The sequence below is a fragment of the Columba livia genome, chromosome 2 (genome assembly GCF_036013475.1).
Source record: "Columba livia isolate bColLiv1 breed racing homer chromosome 2, bColLiv1.pat.W.v2, whole genome shotgun sequence".
In the NCBI taxonomy this organism is placed as follows: domain Eukaryota; kingdom Metazoa; phylum Chordata; class Aves; order Columbiformes; family Columbidae; genus Columba; species Columba livia.
In genome coordinates, this window is record NC_088603.1 from 59,836,567 (window position 1) to 59,852,876 (window position 16,310).

At 39.4% G+C, this 16,310-nt stretch overlaps 1 protein-coding gene across 4 annotated transcripts in view; it reads left to right on the forward strand.

Annotated features, from left to right (window-relative positions):
• Window positions 1-16,059, forward strand: part of RAMP3 (receptor activity modifying protein 3) — a 49,942-nt gene extending 33,883 nt beyond the window's left edge. For all 4 annotated transcript variants that reach the window (XM_065052133.1, XM_065052132.1, XM_065052134.1 and 1 more), the window contains one exon: window positions 14,801-16,059. In XM_065052133.1, coding sequence (XP_064908205.1) covers window positions 14,801-15,056 — 256 coding nt within the window. In that variant the 3' untranslated portion in view covers window positions 15,057-16,059. The remainder of the gene's footprint in view (window positions 1-14,800) is intronic.
• The last annotated feature ends 251 nt before the right edge of the window (window positions 16,060-16,310 follow it).

Sequence of the window (16,310 nt, forward strand, 5' to 3'; positions counted from 1 at the left end):
TCTGTTGGTCAGAAAAGTGACTATGTTCACAAGTGTCTGTTTTGAATAGCTGTCTGGAGGCCTGGCTATGTAGTACTGAACTAGATTAGAGCCACATTTGCTCTGCTTGCATGTCAGCTTGTTTCATCTAGATGGAAAGAAAAGCCTTGAGCTGCTGAGATGGCACAGTGTGCTGTGAATGACTAGTTCAGAGCAGTTCTGAGGTGGGGACTGGCTTTTCCCTCCTGACTCTGGCTCATCCCTCGGTGTTGGAGGATTGGAGTGAAGGTGGGTGAGCCTTTCATTTTGGGAACAGTGGTGGAAAAATGGTTTTAGCACAGAGTTGAAACATTTTGAGAAAAGTGTTTTCAAGCCATTATTCATACCAAACTTCAGAAATTGAATGAACAAAGCGACTGATGTGTTTGGGAGAAAGCAGAATTGCCTCAACAGGTAGCTGATGCTAGTGACTAATTTGAATACATGCATGCACCAAGTGCATTTGCACTTGGGCTGACTGGAGGGAAGATTTTGCAAACCAACGGTGATGGTTATACTTTTTGAAAGGAGTTGAGCTTACATAGATACAAGGATAGCATATTGGTTGTATGTTTCTCCATCACTGACAGTGGTGTATTTGAGTGTAATTCTTGACTAGGTTGCTTTTTTTTTTGCTACATGGAGCAGGTGTTGGATTAATCTGTCCAATGTAGTAGTTATCCTGGACTCCCTGCTCAGTGGAAACTTAAGGAAGGTGTCTTAGAAAGAGATCATATATCATGGAATATCCATCACGCCCTCCAATTATTCCAGTGTCTCCACTGACTGTAAAGGCAGCCTAGTTTCTAAGCATGCAGAATCCATGCAGGATTTTGCTTTGAAATCTAACCTGACAAGCATGTCCTTGCTGCTAAACTGAAAATTTATTGTTCGCATGCACTGAAGATATTTTCTACTGGTAAAATTTTCCCATTCTAGAGGCAGTAAAGCACAGGTAGAACATTATTTTTTTAAGAGAACTGTCCTTATGAAATATTTATTTTCCTCAAAACTCATGTTATGTCACACAGGTTTGGAAGTACTTAGGGCTTTTACAAAATTTAGCATTCAGACCCATTCTGCTTCAAAATAATACCCTAATACAAATTAATTAGGTGGACTTTTTGGGGGAAGTGTGTTTTTTTGTTTATTTTTCTTAAAGAAAAATCCCTGCTGAACAGTATTGAATTGTTCAATATAATGCCCTTGTATCAAGATAACTGTCTTCACTTAGGATGTTTTATGCAATTAAATTCTCTGAGTCACTGAGCTATTTTGTGCTTTTGTACAATTTCTCCTTTCAGCACACTATTAAGGTGTATTATTTCCTCTACTGACTGTTTGCAAACAAATACCTGTTTGTGTATGGAAAGTCCACAGCCACCTGTTATGTCGTTTCAACTGGGAAGTAAAGAGCAATGCTGAGCAGGAAATAAGTGGCAAACGTAAGAGTTTATTAACGATGGGGAGGTGGGGGGTGGTATTTGAGGATGCAGTGTTACCAGCCAATTTGTAAACTTGACACAACTGAGGTTTTCAACACACAGGTAGTGCTTTGTGCAGTCAGAATACTCCAGGAAGGAAAACAACTGCATTGTAACAATAAGAACTCCAAATTTAGCATTCACAGACATTGTTCAGGGTCCTTTAATTTTGTTGTCTCTGGCTCTGCTTACTTTAGGATAATTAAGGAACATGTCAAGCCCCCTTTCCCTTGGTTATTAGATTCATTTACGGTCAGCTTTTTTTTTTTTTTTCTTGAAAGAGGCTGGAGGACCTATAGAAACCTTGGAACAGTGAAGCTCAGTAATCTTGTAAAAATGTTGCTATGGCATCCCTTAGACTTCCAGTGATATTGCTTTGAATATAAATGGGATAAGAATTGATCAACAGGGGCACTTACCATTTGTCTAGATGATGTGGGTCTTGCTATTCTTCATTTCTGAGTATTGCTGAAAACATGGCTCCCCTTACAGAAGCATGAAAATATGTTTACTAACAAATTGTGATGTTTACTATTGGCTACAGTTCTGCAAGTGAGATGCCCATTCTTCAAGTGAGAGCAAAGTTGTTTTCTTCTCATTCATATGAATTATTGCATTTTGGAGCTGAGTAGGGGCCTGTTCTTTGAGATTCGGAAGGAAAGGACTCTTGTGGTGGTTGTGTCCACACAAAACCTCCGGCACCAGCTGCAGTATAATGCTAGCTCAGCTGCCTTACTTTAGAACAAGGTAAATTCGGAACAATACTACTTCACTTCACAGGAGGATGGAACTAAGCAAAGCTGTCTGCAAAAACAAGGTACATGAGTTTGTTCTGAGGTGCATGTAGGCAAGGATAAACTGTTTCTAATATTCAGGCTGGCTAATTGAAAGTTACAGTGGTATTGCACTGTGTTGATTTAGTGTCTTACTGATCTACAGATTGAAAAAGCATCTTTTTATTTGTGATTCATTTACCATAGAAATAAAGTTTACAGACTGATGTTTTATAATTATGATTACAGGGAAAGCCACTGTGTTAGAGTTACCTAAGTTCTTTCCAGGGAATGATTAGTGAGAAATTATTATCTTGCTGCTTAGCCAGATTAATACAGTTCAGTCCCTTACCACTTTATGGTACTGAAGGTAGGAGTTTTTTAACATTAGGTAGGCTGTTTACAGGGAGGATTTTGAATGCTGTTCCCACTACGATGTCACCTCCTTTATCTGGGTCTGGAAGTGATTATATAAATGGCAATAAAACATTACTGTTGAGGAATTCCATTCTAGGCCTGTGGTTTAGCTGTAATTTTGTTTTTCCTGTTGCTGAAGTTAAGGGTTAGGATTTCTCAGTATGTTCAGTGATTTGGCTGGAGGAGGAACTGTGTTCCTATGGGAACACTATGTTTCATTAGACCTAAGTTAAGCAGCACATTTGCTTCAGCTTAGCAGTGACCACTCCCACATTTGCTTGCCAGTAAATCAGTTATAATCCATGCTCATCTAAGATGTTCATCTGCATTTTGAAATAGATTAATAATAGTAGTATTGATATGTTTGGTTTAGTAGTAGGATTAATTCTTAGATTAGAGGCTAGTTCATTGCTGCAGAGTTCGATGGAAAGGAGTACATCTTGCTTGCAAATCGGCAGGAGTTTTGCTGGGGCCTGCAATGTTAGAGAAAATGTCTTTGTGGTTTTGAATGCATTTGTTTTGCTGTTGAGACTTAGTTATTCAAGACAGTTGACTCTAACCAGGGCCCCAGACAAACTGCCAACTCTGCTGCTGATGCAGGTTTCTGTCTTTTAAACTGCTCCTATGCGTAATTTTGCTTACTTTAAAGCTAGCAGCACAGTATGACTTTGACCAAAACTTACTTCTGCCTTGTGGGTGGGTAAAAAAAGCCAATGGAACTTGGAGAGAAGACAGTATCAGTTGGTAACACCCACCACACTGGTACTTCTTATAATCTAAGGAGAAACAAGCTTGCAGAACGTATCTTGTGAGAAGTGTGGCGTGTTTTGAAAGCACAGAAGAACCTAGCTATCCATCAGTAAGTAGAAACCCTGCTTTTTGTCTGTCAGGACCATGTTCCATTTTTGCAGTACCTAGAGAGGTGATGAGTCATCACAGATGAGTTGATGGCGATGAGATTCCATAGGTGACAGCAAGCCAGGTGCACAAGTATTACCAGGAGCAAAAAACCTCCCTCTCACTAGGGAGTAAACTATTACCAGGTATCCATGCATTTTCTGTGTTAAAGACTGGAATCAGTGTCATGAGTTTATTCTGAAGAATCAGCTTCTTTAGGGCACATAAATGCTATTGGTCTCTCAAGAACATTCCTGGTTCCATGTATATAAGGAACACTGAGATTTCTTTGGTGTGGCTCAACTCAACTCAAACATCCGTTCTATTGTTAAATGGAATTATTTATTTCCTGACTTATTATTTTCTGCTATGAAACATACATTTTCCCAGACATCAAATATCTTTGACAAGGTCATCATTTTAATGAGAAACTGTGGAAGGGAGAAACAGTAGGTGTGAAAATCAAGTTTAAAGTAGTCACAAAAGTGTTGTTTAAACTGTTTTACCTCCTCACCTTTATGGACTTGTTTGCAGCGTGTCTCAAAGGTGTGATTTCAAGTTGTCAGGAAATGCAAGTCTATGTAACGTAAATTTATTTTAGTGAGCTTTGCAGGACCTTCGCAGAACATAAAATTGGTGAGCTGTTTGTTGAATGTAGACAGGGGTTTGATCTTTGGGTGAAAAATACAAACTTGATGCATTTGCAGGGGAATGAAGCGAGACGAAAGCAAGGTGTAATGAGTGCCACCTTCATTTTGTGTCTGACCTCTGGTATTGTGGTGTGGTTCACTTGCTGTGCAATGCTCCAGAAGCTTTATCTTCTCAAACCCTGTTGTTAGAGCGCTGTTGAAGCATGTCAGGGAGCTGATCTGGCTTGTGTGCTGAGGCTTGCTTGTGGAAACAAAGGGAGAGAGGAGGTGGATAGCTATGAAGAATTAGTTTGTAACTGAGGTCCCCCTAACCTGGGAACTGTGTTGCCGTCTTCAGTAGCATAAATGAAACTGAAATTTATATCAAAGCTCTCTGGAGCTTTATCATGTATTTATTGTGTACTCTCTTGGAGCAGAGCTTCTTGCATGTGCTCAGGACTGAGGTATGGGGTGTCTTTAATACTTTGAATTCAAGGTGGTAGTTCATATATTCCATATTTGCAAATGAGCAGCTCAGGTTTCCGTCACTCATGAATCCCTTTCAGGCTGTTGCAATTTTCTGTGTATTCTGAGATAATTGCTCAGTTGTAACTGTGTGTGTTTTTTTGTTTTTTTTTTTTTTCTGTCCCTGAGTTCAGTATGGACAACATTTTCTTTTCCTGTGTATGTCAGTCAAATGCAGAGCAAACAGAAATTCATGGCATCCTTCCATTCTTCTATGTCAGGTTCTGGTGTACCTGGTGCTTTGTTGTCCAAATAGTCTCCAAAGACTGAGCTTTTCTCTAAAAAAGAGGCTGCTTTCTGGCCTGGTTTCCTAAGGAATTAAGTCATATGTAGGCATATTGTTTGTGTGTGTGTGTAGCTCAAACAGTGGAGGTTTCACAAGGAGAGTGTTGTTAAGTACCATAGCTGCAGGATAAAAATTGGAGTAGTTGTAAGCAGTGGGGGTTGTATGCTGAGCTCAGCAGACCCAGGCTCTATTCCTGGTTCTGCCATGAACTACTCCGCTGTGGGAAAATTGTGATTCCATGTTATGGTTGAGGTTTCTCATCTAGAAAACAATGCAAATTAATGAATGAAAGGTATTAGATGACATGTAGGCATTATTAGCATTTTTTTTTTTTTTTTTTGCCTGTATCCATTGGTAAAAACCACAAACCACTAAAATGTTTGAATATACAAGTCAGTGTCTGGAATAGCGGTCTTGCACCTTCTTTTTGTGTTACCATCCCTTATTTAGAAATCAGTTGTTTTATTTTAGCTAGCATTTCATAACAGCCCTCTAATTTTGAAACCAAAACTATACAGTCATCCATGCTGTTTTTATTTGTTTATTCATTTTTCGGTGGTCTCTCACTGTCACTGCAGGGATACTTACATGTGTGGGTTTTTGAAGTACAGATGTTGCAAAGTGATATGAAAAATATGACACATTTTTCTGGCATAAATTGTGAAGGGAAGGTTTGCTTTGCTTAAGCTGCTACCTACAGTTTGAGCACCATAGCAAACGAGATTGAGAATGGGGAAACAGATACAGCTACTGTGGCTTCATTTTAACACTTGAAAGACAATAAATCAAAGAACACAGGGATTGCTATGTACTTGGGAAGTCTCTGGGCATCTAAATTGGGTGCCAACTATTTGTATATGACACATGTGGTCCATTTTACAGTAGTCGTTAGAGACTGTATAGTCTTATTACACAGTAATTTTGCAAGGTTGGACAATGCTACTTTAGCCTCATTTTACAGAGGGACAAATAAGGAACAGAGGAGTCAAACTGATGAGCACATATAGACTGGGTTGTCAATACCTCTTCTTCGTGAGCATCTGCAGAGCAAACCACCACAGTTTCTTGTGGTCCTCAAGCGTCGTGCTGTGCAGTGTGATGATTCAGAAACCGGTTCATGAAGAGTGAATGTTGTGGTGCTGGAGGAGGAATACAGCAAAGTGTAGAAACCTTGTCATCTGTGCCAAGTTAAACTGGCCTTGCTTTTTGGCTACATGACCCGAATTCCCAAATAGTTCTTGAATGGTTGCAGCTGAAATTCAGCTGCAGAACATTTACTAGTCACCAAACAAACAGGAAAGAAAGAGGATTTATATATACCTCCCAGAGAACTCGTGTGCCCGGTTATCTATTTTCTACTGGCTGCAAAATGTTACACACAATTTCAGGGGCTTTTAGTGACTGTCTTTAGGGATTTCACTAGTTTTAAAAACCTGTTGGTAAACAATTGTTGTAGATCTCATAATGGCTTGTGCCTCTCCAGACCCACAATACACACTTAAGCTCTGCTCATAAAATTATGTGCAAAATAATAAACAAATATGTCCCAAACAAGCCTTCACAGAAGACAGAAGAAAACAGGAAAAGTGAGAAAATACACTGGAATTACTGTTATCTTCATCAGCTATAATATCACAGTTTTCTAAAATGAAAGGTACAGCATAGTAAAAAGGTACATTTTTAATTAATCCTCTTTCTCTTCCACATATAGTCTCATTCTCTTTCCAAGTACCATTTTGTGGTTAAGCTTTTTTCTCAAGGTTTGGGAATTGGAGGTGTCTTTTTTAGCTCACAGCACTAAAGTCTGTTTTAAAAATTTTCCTGCTTTCTTTTGACTTTCAGTGAATAAAAAATAGCCCTTCTTTCCTTTCTCTCTGTATTCCATCAAATGTCAGTGTTACTACAATAGCTGCTGGTGTTGGACCAGGGCAGAGAGAAGGCATCAGACTTCCTAAAATAGTACTGAATCCCTCAGTTCTGTTCGCACTGTTACATGTTAACATCACTCTGAACTGAGATAGTGGGGTTTCCGCTGCAGACGCCGCGACATCTGCAAGGAACTTGTTAACAAGCAACCCTACTATGTCTGATGAGCTTACACAGAAATGAGCTGTGGTTGTAACTGTGGTAGCTGCGCTATCATCAAAGCTGTAATTCCAGTCAACTTTAGAAACTGAGCTGTGATGATTTAAAAGCAGTTACAGATGACCCTATTCTTATGACTAAGAAATGTACAATTTTAAGCCAGAAATGCAAAGTGTCTGATATGTGTGTTAATTAACATAGCAATTTAATATCTGTTGTGTCAAACTGGTGGAAGGGATTTGCCTCAGTTTTGGCAACTTAGAGGAGAATTCATGTTCACCACTTAGATAGCATGTGTTTCTTCATTGCTACTCTGAAAGTTAGCTCTGGAAAGATTTATTTGGCGAAGTTAACCTTCTTCATTTGAGACTTTGTCCCTGATGAGTTCATGATTAAATAATGTATTCTGAGATAATTCATAGTTCATGCGATATCCTAGTAAATAATGGTTTAGACAAACTATATGGAAGCCACATCTCTTGAGCCAGATCACTGCATAGAGCAGAGTAATACTGAAATGTTGTAATCATCTCTAAGGAGCAAACCAAACTCTTATCTGGAAGACACATTATATGAATGAACCTTTACAAGCCAGACATTTGCGGAGCATTTCAGTATTTGGATTGCAGGGTGCCAGTTCCATGTGCTGGTCTTGCAGCCTGCATTTTCGTGTGCCCTCTGCAGAACATTCCCTGTATCTCTGTTTCTCTCTTGGCTGGAGAGGTGGGAAGTTTTTGAGGTGGCTGACAGCCTCTGAGACCCAGCACAGGCTTTTCTTCAGTATATTAAATACACCTTTTTCCACACATTGTCACTGATGGGAACGGCTACTTTAGGAATTGTGGTGCATATAAGAAGTTGGATACATTTGCTTAATTTTTTGTGGTATTTGCCTTTGCTTGCTCTTCTGATTTCTGTCTTAATTCAAGAGAGTTTTGAAACTGGCTCCTGTAGACATGATACGCTAGTAAATAATGGCTTCAGAGAACACTTCCCTTTTGAATTGGTGTTCCCCAAAAATGGGCTGAGTTTGCAACAGAGTAATCGTTAAAATATAATTCAGGAATGGTGGAAGGCAAAGCTCACTTGCTAGTAGAAGCTTCCGGCTTAGTAAAATTCCTGTGCTACTAAATTTCAGATCTTCATAACATAACACTGTGTGTCAGGCTGGATTTCCCTCGTTCTACATTTGCTTAATGTAGTAGTTTTTGTTGCTTATCAGAGGTGGCTATTGGGTATATAAACTATTTGCTTACATCTACAGTTGCTCTTTATGTTTTCTTGCTGTATCTTTAGGAAATTAATAACAATTTAGTAATAGTTGTGCATTTTAGCGTTTTCAGTTAGGTTTATTCAAACATTTTTCATTTTTCAGACAGCTGTTGATGTGAAGCCAAGGGTGGTGATCTGTAGTTAGTTCAGAGGACACCAGAATGTATTTATTATTTTCAACCTAAGTGAGTAAATCTGTCACAATGCCTAGTATTTACTGACATGAGAGTGAACTAAATAATGTTGTCATTAAGCCAGCAAGGGTTTTTTTGCCTTCCCTCCCCCACATATTCATTTGCTTCCTTATGTTTTGTAGTGCATTATTTTCTTCTGGCTGAATTTTATATTGGAGATGTACAACAGATCAGATCTGATTAGGGTGGTAGAAGTGTGTCTGTGGGAGTACTCCTCTTGGCAGAAGATACGGGGTTAAAGAAATGGTGAGATACAGCCACAAGTATGATTGGAGAGATGTTGAATGAAAAAAGCTCAAAAAGATTCCACTGTATTTGTAGGCTCGTAGCTGATTATAAAACTAAAGTTTGACTTTTAACGTGATAGTAAAATCTCAGGAGATAATAGTCTTAAAGTTTGGATCATTATTTGAAGTTCATCCAGACTGTTACACCCGGTTCTACAAAATCTGGCTGCATTTCACACAAGAATAGGCTTGTTTTTTTTGTGAGGTACTTCCTGCCTCCACTTCATCTGGAAATGCTGTAAAAAGAGCCTTTCTCATCACATTATATTTATAATTATTATGTCTGCATTTCTCGTTCCAGACTGGGTAGAGGTTGCAAGGATGATCATTCACTTTGAACTCTAATTTAATACATGACTGTGTATAAAGAAATTTCTTGGTTGAACCATATGGGGGGGCGGGGGGGGGAAGTTTTAAAACATCTTTATTAAAGTACATCATATAACTTGTAGTATCCTGGAACAGCTCCTCTAGATTCCAGTCCAAGTTTGTAGAGCAGCAGAAGGAGCAAGTGTCCCTTGAATATATAGTAACTGATTTACATCAAGACTCATTTATTCTAGAGAGAATATTCCCTGTATTTTCCAAATACTTAATGAACTCAAAATAACAAAAAATAACTCATAATGTACATACCCTGCTATACCCTTCTATAATTTTATCACTAAACATGAAGCAGATTTATGTAAAATGGGACAGTGAAAGTGCAATGATTTTTTTAAATTATTATTATTATTATTTTTTTAATTTATGACCCATCTCATTAAGCAATGGCTGAACATCCTTGACTGCATGTGTGCAGAGTGTCTCTGGAGTAGTCTATCTATGAGTTCTGGAGAGGTGGCAAAATTCTCCTACTGGAACTGCTGCTGGGTCTATTGGCTGCAACCAGTGAATGTCTTCAAGAGTTTGTCTTCAGTAATATGACATATAGCACTCTGCTTTTTGAGAATTGTTTGGGATTTTTTGGAAGAACAATTTTTCTTCAGAAAGTTCTAATTTGTTGAAACTCTTAATGAAACAATCTATTTGTTTTCTTGGAGGAGGGAGTTGTATTTTTTTCGTGTATTTGTAAACCAGACATCTCTGCAGTTTTTTTGTTCATTGTTATTGTGGAAGAAGAGCAATAATTTATCACATTCCTTCCTGTAGGAAACTATGGTTGAGATTCAAGCCCCCACTTATACTGAACAGTGCCTGAGTGGTAGGCAACTGAGTACCCTGAGATGGGTGAGACGTTCAGCTGTCTAAGTAGTTTGAAGGGACACTCCATGAAGCAGTGTCCCATTAAGGCAAATGTGTGCATTAGTATTCCTAATAATAACTGCCTGTTGTCCAGGTTCTTGGTAAATATCTATAAATGTGTTTTCTCATGAGTAAAATAAATCACAAAATAAAATTTCCCACACTTTTGAGAAAAACTAACCACATGATTGTTATTATCTTAGTGGAAACATAAAGTACTGGAGAAAACATGTTTGTGCTCTGAAAGTATTGTTCTAGAATATTGAAAATTGTCTTTCAAGACAAATGTGTCACAGCTCAGAGATTGCTCCAAAGATGAATTAAGTATTTTTCATGTTCTCTGAAAGTATTTTCAATAATATGCCATGTGGCCATCTGGATAAACATAAAATGCAGCGGGTGAACAGTTTGCTGACGGGCTGGGCTCAAAGGGTTCTAGTAAATGGGGTTATGTCAGGCTGGCAAACAGTCACTAGCAGGTTCTGCAGGGATCCATCTTAGGGCCAGCACTCTTCAATGTCTTCATAAATGACTTAGACTCAGGACTTGAGAGAATACTAAGTAAGTTCGCCAATGACACAAAATTGGGAGGAGCTGTTGACACTCTTGAGGGCAGAGAGGCCCTGCAAAGGGATATGGACAAATTGGAGAACTGGGCAATCATCAGCCGCGTGAAGTTCAACAAGGGCAAGTGTTTGATTTTGCACCTGGGTCACGGCAACCCTGACTGTACATACAGACTGGGGGTGAGATGCTGGGAAGCGGCTCCTTGGAGAAGGATCTGGGGGTTCTGGTCCATGGCAACTTGAACATGAGCCAGCAGTGTGCCCTGGCAGCCAAGAGGGGCAACCGTGTCCTGGATGCATCCAGCACAGCATTGCCAGCCAGGCGAGGGAGGTGATTGTCCCGCTCTGCTCTGCACTGGTGTGGCCTCACCTGAAGCACTGTGTGCAGTTCTGGGCGCCACACTATGAAAAGGATATAAAGATACTGGAGAGTGTCCAGAAGAGGGCTACAAAGTTGGTGAAGGGTTTGGAGGGGAAGTGGTATGAGGAGTGGCTAAAGTCACTTGGTTTGTTCAGCCTAGAGGAGACTGAGACCTCGTGGTGGCTATGGCTTCCTCACAAGGGGAGGAGGAGGGGCAGGTGCTGATCTCTTCTCTCTGGTGACCAATGACAGAACCCGAGGGAATGGCAGGAAGATGTGCCAGGGGAGGTTTAGGTTGGACATCAGGAAAAGGTTCTTCCCCCAGAGGGTTGTGGAGCACTGGAACAGGCTCCTCAGGGAGGTGTTACAGTCCCAGGCCTGACAGTGTTCAAGAAGAGACTGGACAACACCCTCAGACATGTGGTGTGAACTGTGGGGTTGTCATATGCAGGGCAGGAGTTGGATTTGGTGGTCCTTGTCTGTCCTTTCCAACTCAGGATATTCTGTGGTTCTATAACCAAGTAGGTGGTTCCTCAATAAAACTTAAAATGGTTCTCCTGAGCATATCAGGAGAAAGCATATCTTTATATGAATTTTGGTGCTTAGAATATGCTTAGTTTTTTGGGTTTGGTACTGGCCTTCTGAACATAGTTGAAACTCATAGATGCATTAATTCTTCATCCCACTGTTCAGAAAGCTTTTGACCTTGCTCCCAGTGATTTTACCTTTTCTGAGTATTAGCTAACTATGGTCCTTGTAGCTAACCTGAAAGAGATGAAAATGTGACTGAGCACAGAGAATAACCTTTCCATACCTCTTTATAATATGAGAGGTGAAGGAGCTTGTGCTACTGTACTGTGCTCCCATTACTTGTTCTGGGAGTAAGCAGAAAATGTCATTTCTTATTCCTTCCTTTCACAAAGCATGTAATTTTTATGCATTTGTGTTGAAGTACCTCCAGTCACAGGCTAGGGCATCTTTGTGATAGTAATTTTATTATACAGAATGAAAAGGTTTCCTACTCTAGCCTTTACCATTTGATTAAAGAGAATTATGTAAGGCATAGGAAAATTAAGCATGGGAGAATTGAATTGGAAACAAATAACTATTAACCCCTACCTCTGTCTTAAAAAAGCCCAACAAGTTGCAAATAAATTGATCAATTGCAAAATGGCTGTGCCATATTAATGAGTTGCTCCCTTCCAAGGCAGCTGTTACTTAGTACCATGCAGAGGACTTTCATTACATGAACTTTCTGTTGCTGTGCATAAACTCTAAATTGCTAAGTTACATAAATATTTAACTGAATTGAACTTTACTGGCAGACATGTAATTCTCAATTAGCTGAGGCTTGTTTATCCACCTTCTCACAATTGTGTGAAAAAACAGTTATCGTGTGGATAGCTGCTTTTTTTTTTTTCTTGAGAGAAAGGCTATTAAGGGAAAATTATAAGAATTCAAACTATTAAGACAACATTTTTATTCTAGTTTGGCTCTTAGGGATTCAGGCTTTCCAATACAACATAATTCCCTAATTAGTTTTATCTGGCCTTTTGTCAACTTTTAACCAGATTTTTCTAGCTATGTTGTACTTGAAATGCAAAATGAGTGGGAAATGTTTTTTGTTTACACCATCTAACATTTATGAAAAACCCTACATAATTATTGCAAGAACACTGGACTTCCTATAGGATTTTACACCTAGGAAAAAAAAAAGAAAGGTTTTATATAATTACTTTTACATGAAGTCTGCTCAGGTTGTTGTTTTTGTCATTCTGGATGAAGAGATGGGCAAACTGAGGTGGCTGTAGCAGCAGGGAGCTGAAGCAACCGTTGATGGGAACAGCTTGCTCACCAGAGCGTGGCCTAGAGCAGGGCTGGAGCGGAGTCCGATGCTCTCTGAAGCCCTGCCTGGTGTCTGTGCCAGAGGACACTGACCTGTCTGGGCAACTGGATGCTAGCTCCACTGTCTCTGCATTGTAGTCTGTTTAAACCTTGTGGGCATGCCTTTAGATGTATTATTCTTCAGGTCCTCAGGGACTGTCGCTCCCATATTCAGCTAGACATCTTCAGCTTCTAATTTAGTCCAAGGACACAAAGAATGGATGCTACTAGGTCACATGGAAGAATGACCCTAGTAAAATAACAAACACTAAGATTTCTATTTTATTTTTAGCTTATTTCCTGTTGTTTCCCTGTAGCTGCTGACATTGTCACAAAAGCTTCCTTTCTAGCTGCTTTGCTTAAAATATACATACATTGTGCATATGTGCATCTGTGTGCCAGAGTATCTGGGTGTAGATTTGTCAGATCATCCAGTGTATTTGGTTATGAATAAAGCAGCATCAGCTCAGACTCCTTGAGGAGTGTGAGGAGGTTGCAGAAGGACCATTGTGTGAAGCCTTTTCTTCTTCTGAGAACACAGATGCTCAGCAGCAGCCTGTATTCTCAACCTATGTGCTTGTAGCATGGGCAGGCAGGCATTTCCTCTGAAAGGCAGGTGATAGACAATGGTCTTCAGTCTTGACCCAGACATGGAGTATCTCTCCTCCACTACTTCACAGCAAAGGATTGAGTCAGCATTAGTCACCTGTAGTACTTAATATCAGAATGAGTCATTCATCAGGAGTTACTGTATTTATATGTACTGAAAAGGAAGGAAAGGCCTTTAGCTAATAGAGCAGGATGCTGTTCCTTGGGGTGTCATGTGGTTTCTTGCTCTCTCATTTCTATATTTAATTTACCTTTGAAGTGAGTTTATTGAGTCACGCAGGACTGAAAAAAATATTTAAAAATGCAGCAGATTATAATTCGGCTTCCTTATGTCTTATGCTATTCATGTACTGACCAGACACTCTTCATCTTCTTAATTTCTGATCTCCTCCCCCATGCTCCATTCACTTCCTGAATTTCCTTGGCTTATGATAACACCACAAAACCCATGCAATTACTCATTTAGGCTTTTATTTTTTCTTATTTTTTTTTCTTTCTTTTTTTTTTTTTTTTTCCTGAGGGGTGGCCAGTTCTCATAAATATAAGTTTTCCTTGGACAGGCAAATTTCAGCACATGCTGTGTTGAAGTGTTAGGAATTACAAGGGGTTTCCAGTCTTTCGTGAGCATTGCGAACATGTGTAATTAGGATTTTTTCTTTTCCTGCTAGGCATTTGCTGGAGATGAGAAGAAGATAAAGACTGTCAAAAGCTAACTTTCTGTGTATTTATTTTCCCATTCTCTTCTTGCTGCCTGGGGGTACAACAGAATTGAAATTGTTACACAGTAATGAATGTTGTTGCTCAGTCCCAGAGTCACATCATCAGTTTTGCCACATCATCATGCCCAATGACAGATGAGGTACGAATTATCCATCTTTTGCTCAGAATGTCTTGTTCTTGGCACATTTGTGTGTATGTTTTTTAAAGATAGCGTAGATGTCTCTAGTGAGGAGGTTCTTATTCTACTTAAGTAGCATTAGGAGGTCCTGGCTATAGTAACAGCATCCAAAATACCGGGTTTTGACCACCATCCATCCATGATCTCAGTATTTCACATGAAGTCTCTCAGTCGTATGAGTACGTGTGAGTCAGTTATCCTGTCTCCACTGGGCAGGATTTGGTACCCACAGCCTCCATTAAAGATCCTTCAGCAGAGTATCTACATGATAGACCCACTCTTATAGATTTTGTATGGCTCCCTGTGTCGCTCTCTCTAAGTGTACTATGCATGTGTTCTATTTAAACTTCTCTTCATTTTCTTCTCCTAGGTATTATGACAACTTTACTCAGTGTACAGAACATGAAGCCAAGAATGCGAGTTGCTTTTGGCCAAATCCCCTCACAGAAGGCTTTATTACTGGAATTCATAAACAGTTTTTTTCAAACTGTACTTCAGAAAAGGTTCACTGGGAAGATCCACCGGATGAAATTCTCATAACGCTCATCTTGATCCCAGTCATGTTGACATGTGCCATGATAACCCTGGTAGTATGGTGTAGCAAGAGAAGTGATATCCTGGTGTAAGTTGTTCCTCTGGACTTTCTTTTTCTCCATTTCCTTCTTACAAAAACTCTTAAGAAAGGAGGATGAATGGCGAAACTCAACATAAGTATTTCAAATCTGCTGAAATGGAACTTGTGAGATACTGAGACAGAGACAAGGCTTCTGAGAACAAAGACTGTCTGCTGCTGAAAGTCACTGTTTCTGAGCTTGGTTGTCAACATTACTGGTGCAAAGCTCTCTGCTTCCATCAGGCCTCATCATCACGGAATTCACAGGCAGCTCGTGTATGTATGCATGGTGTAACACTGACTGCGGAGGACATGATATCTATTGGGTTTTTGTGCAGGACACTCGAGGTTTTCATCTGTGAACCTTGTGGCTTGGATAGATGACTGGCAAAGGAACTGAACATAGATGTAACCAAGTGGCAGCTTTTCCTGGAAGCTAATAAGGAACATTATCAAGAACTCGAAGTATTGTCCTGGCAAAGAAACAATTTATGTGTCCAGTGACTATCTCCACAGGGAAATTATCATGCCACGTTATAAAACAGTTTATAAAATGCTTTTAAGCATGGCTATTTGGAATTGTATGTCTTGCAAACAAACTCTGGGAAGATATACAGGTCTTATTTTACAGAGCAGGAAAATGTGAGAAAAAAAATGTTTGATTATAAATATACTAAGGAACTTTCATATGCCAGACTTTTTGTTTTTCCTATTCTATAATGACTGTTCTAAATGACTTGCGTTCACTGTATACTCCCCGCTCTCACTTCTCTTTGTGCAAGGGATATCCTACAAATAAATATAAAGGTGTCATGCTGATTGAGGTGCCTTTCAGAGTTCAAGTTTGTACATAAATAATTCTTCATCCCATGTAGAGTTTGGGAACTAAAGTATGAACATTAAAGATTGGAACAGACACAGGAGGAAAGAGAAAAAATTCTACTCAGAAATCTTATTGTATAAAGCTATTCCTATGTAACAATTTAAATAAATATCATATGCCCAAAGTAAAACAACGTCCATGTTTGTGTTGTACACCTTTATTTTCTGTCATTTTACAAAATGCATTTCAGTCAAATGCTCTTCTATTACAAGTGAGCAATTGCTGTTACAAGTGACTCTTTTTCATACCTTATGCACATTAAAAAAATACAGGTTGAATGGCCAAGTAATGGTGTTCCATGTCTCTGCTAGTTAGATTTTTCTCCTTTAAAATCCTGGCCCAGTGTTTGAGATTTAGGTTTGTCTGTGTGTGAAGTGTTTCTAA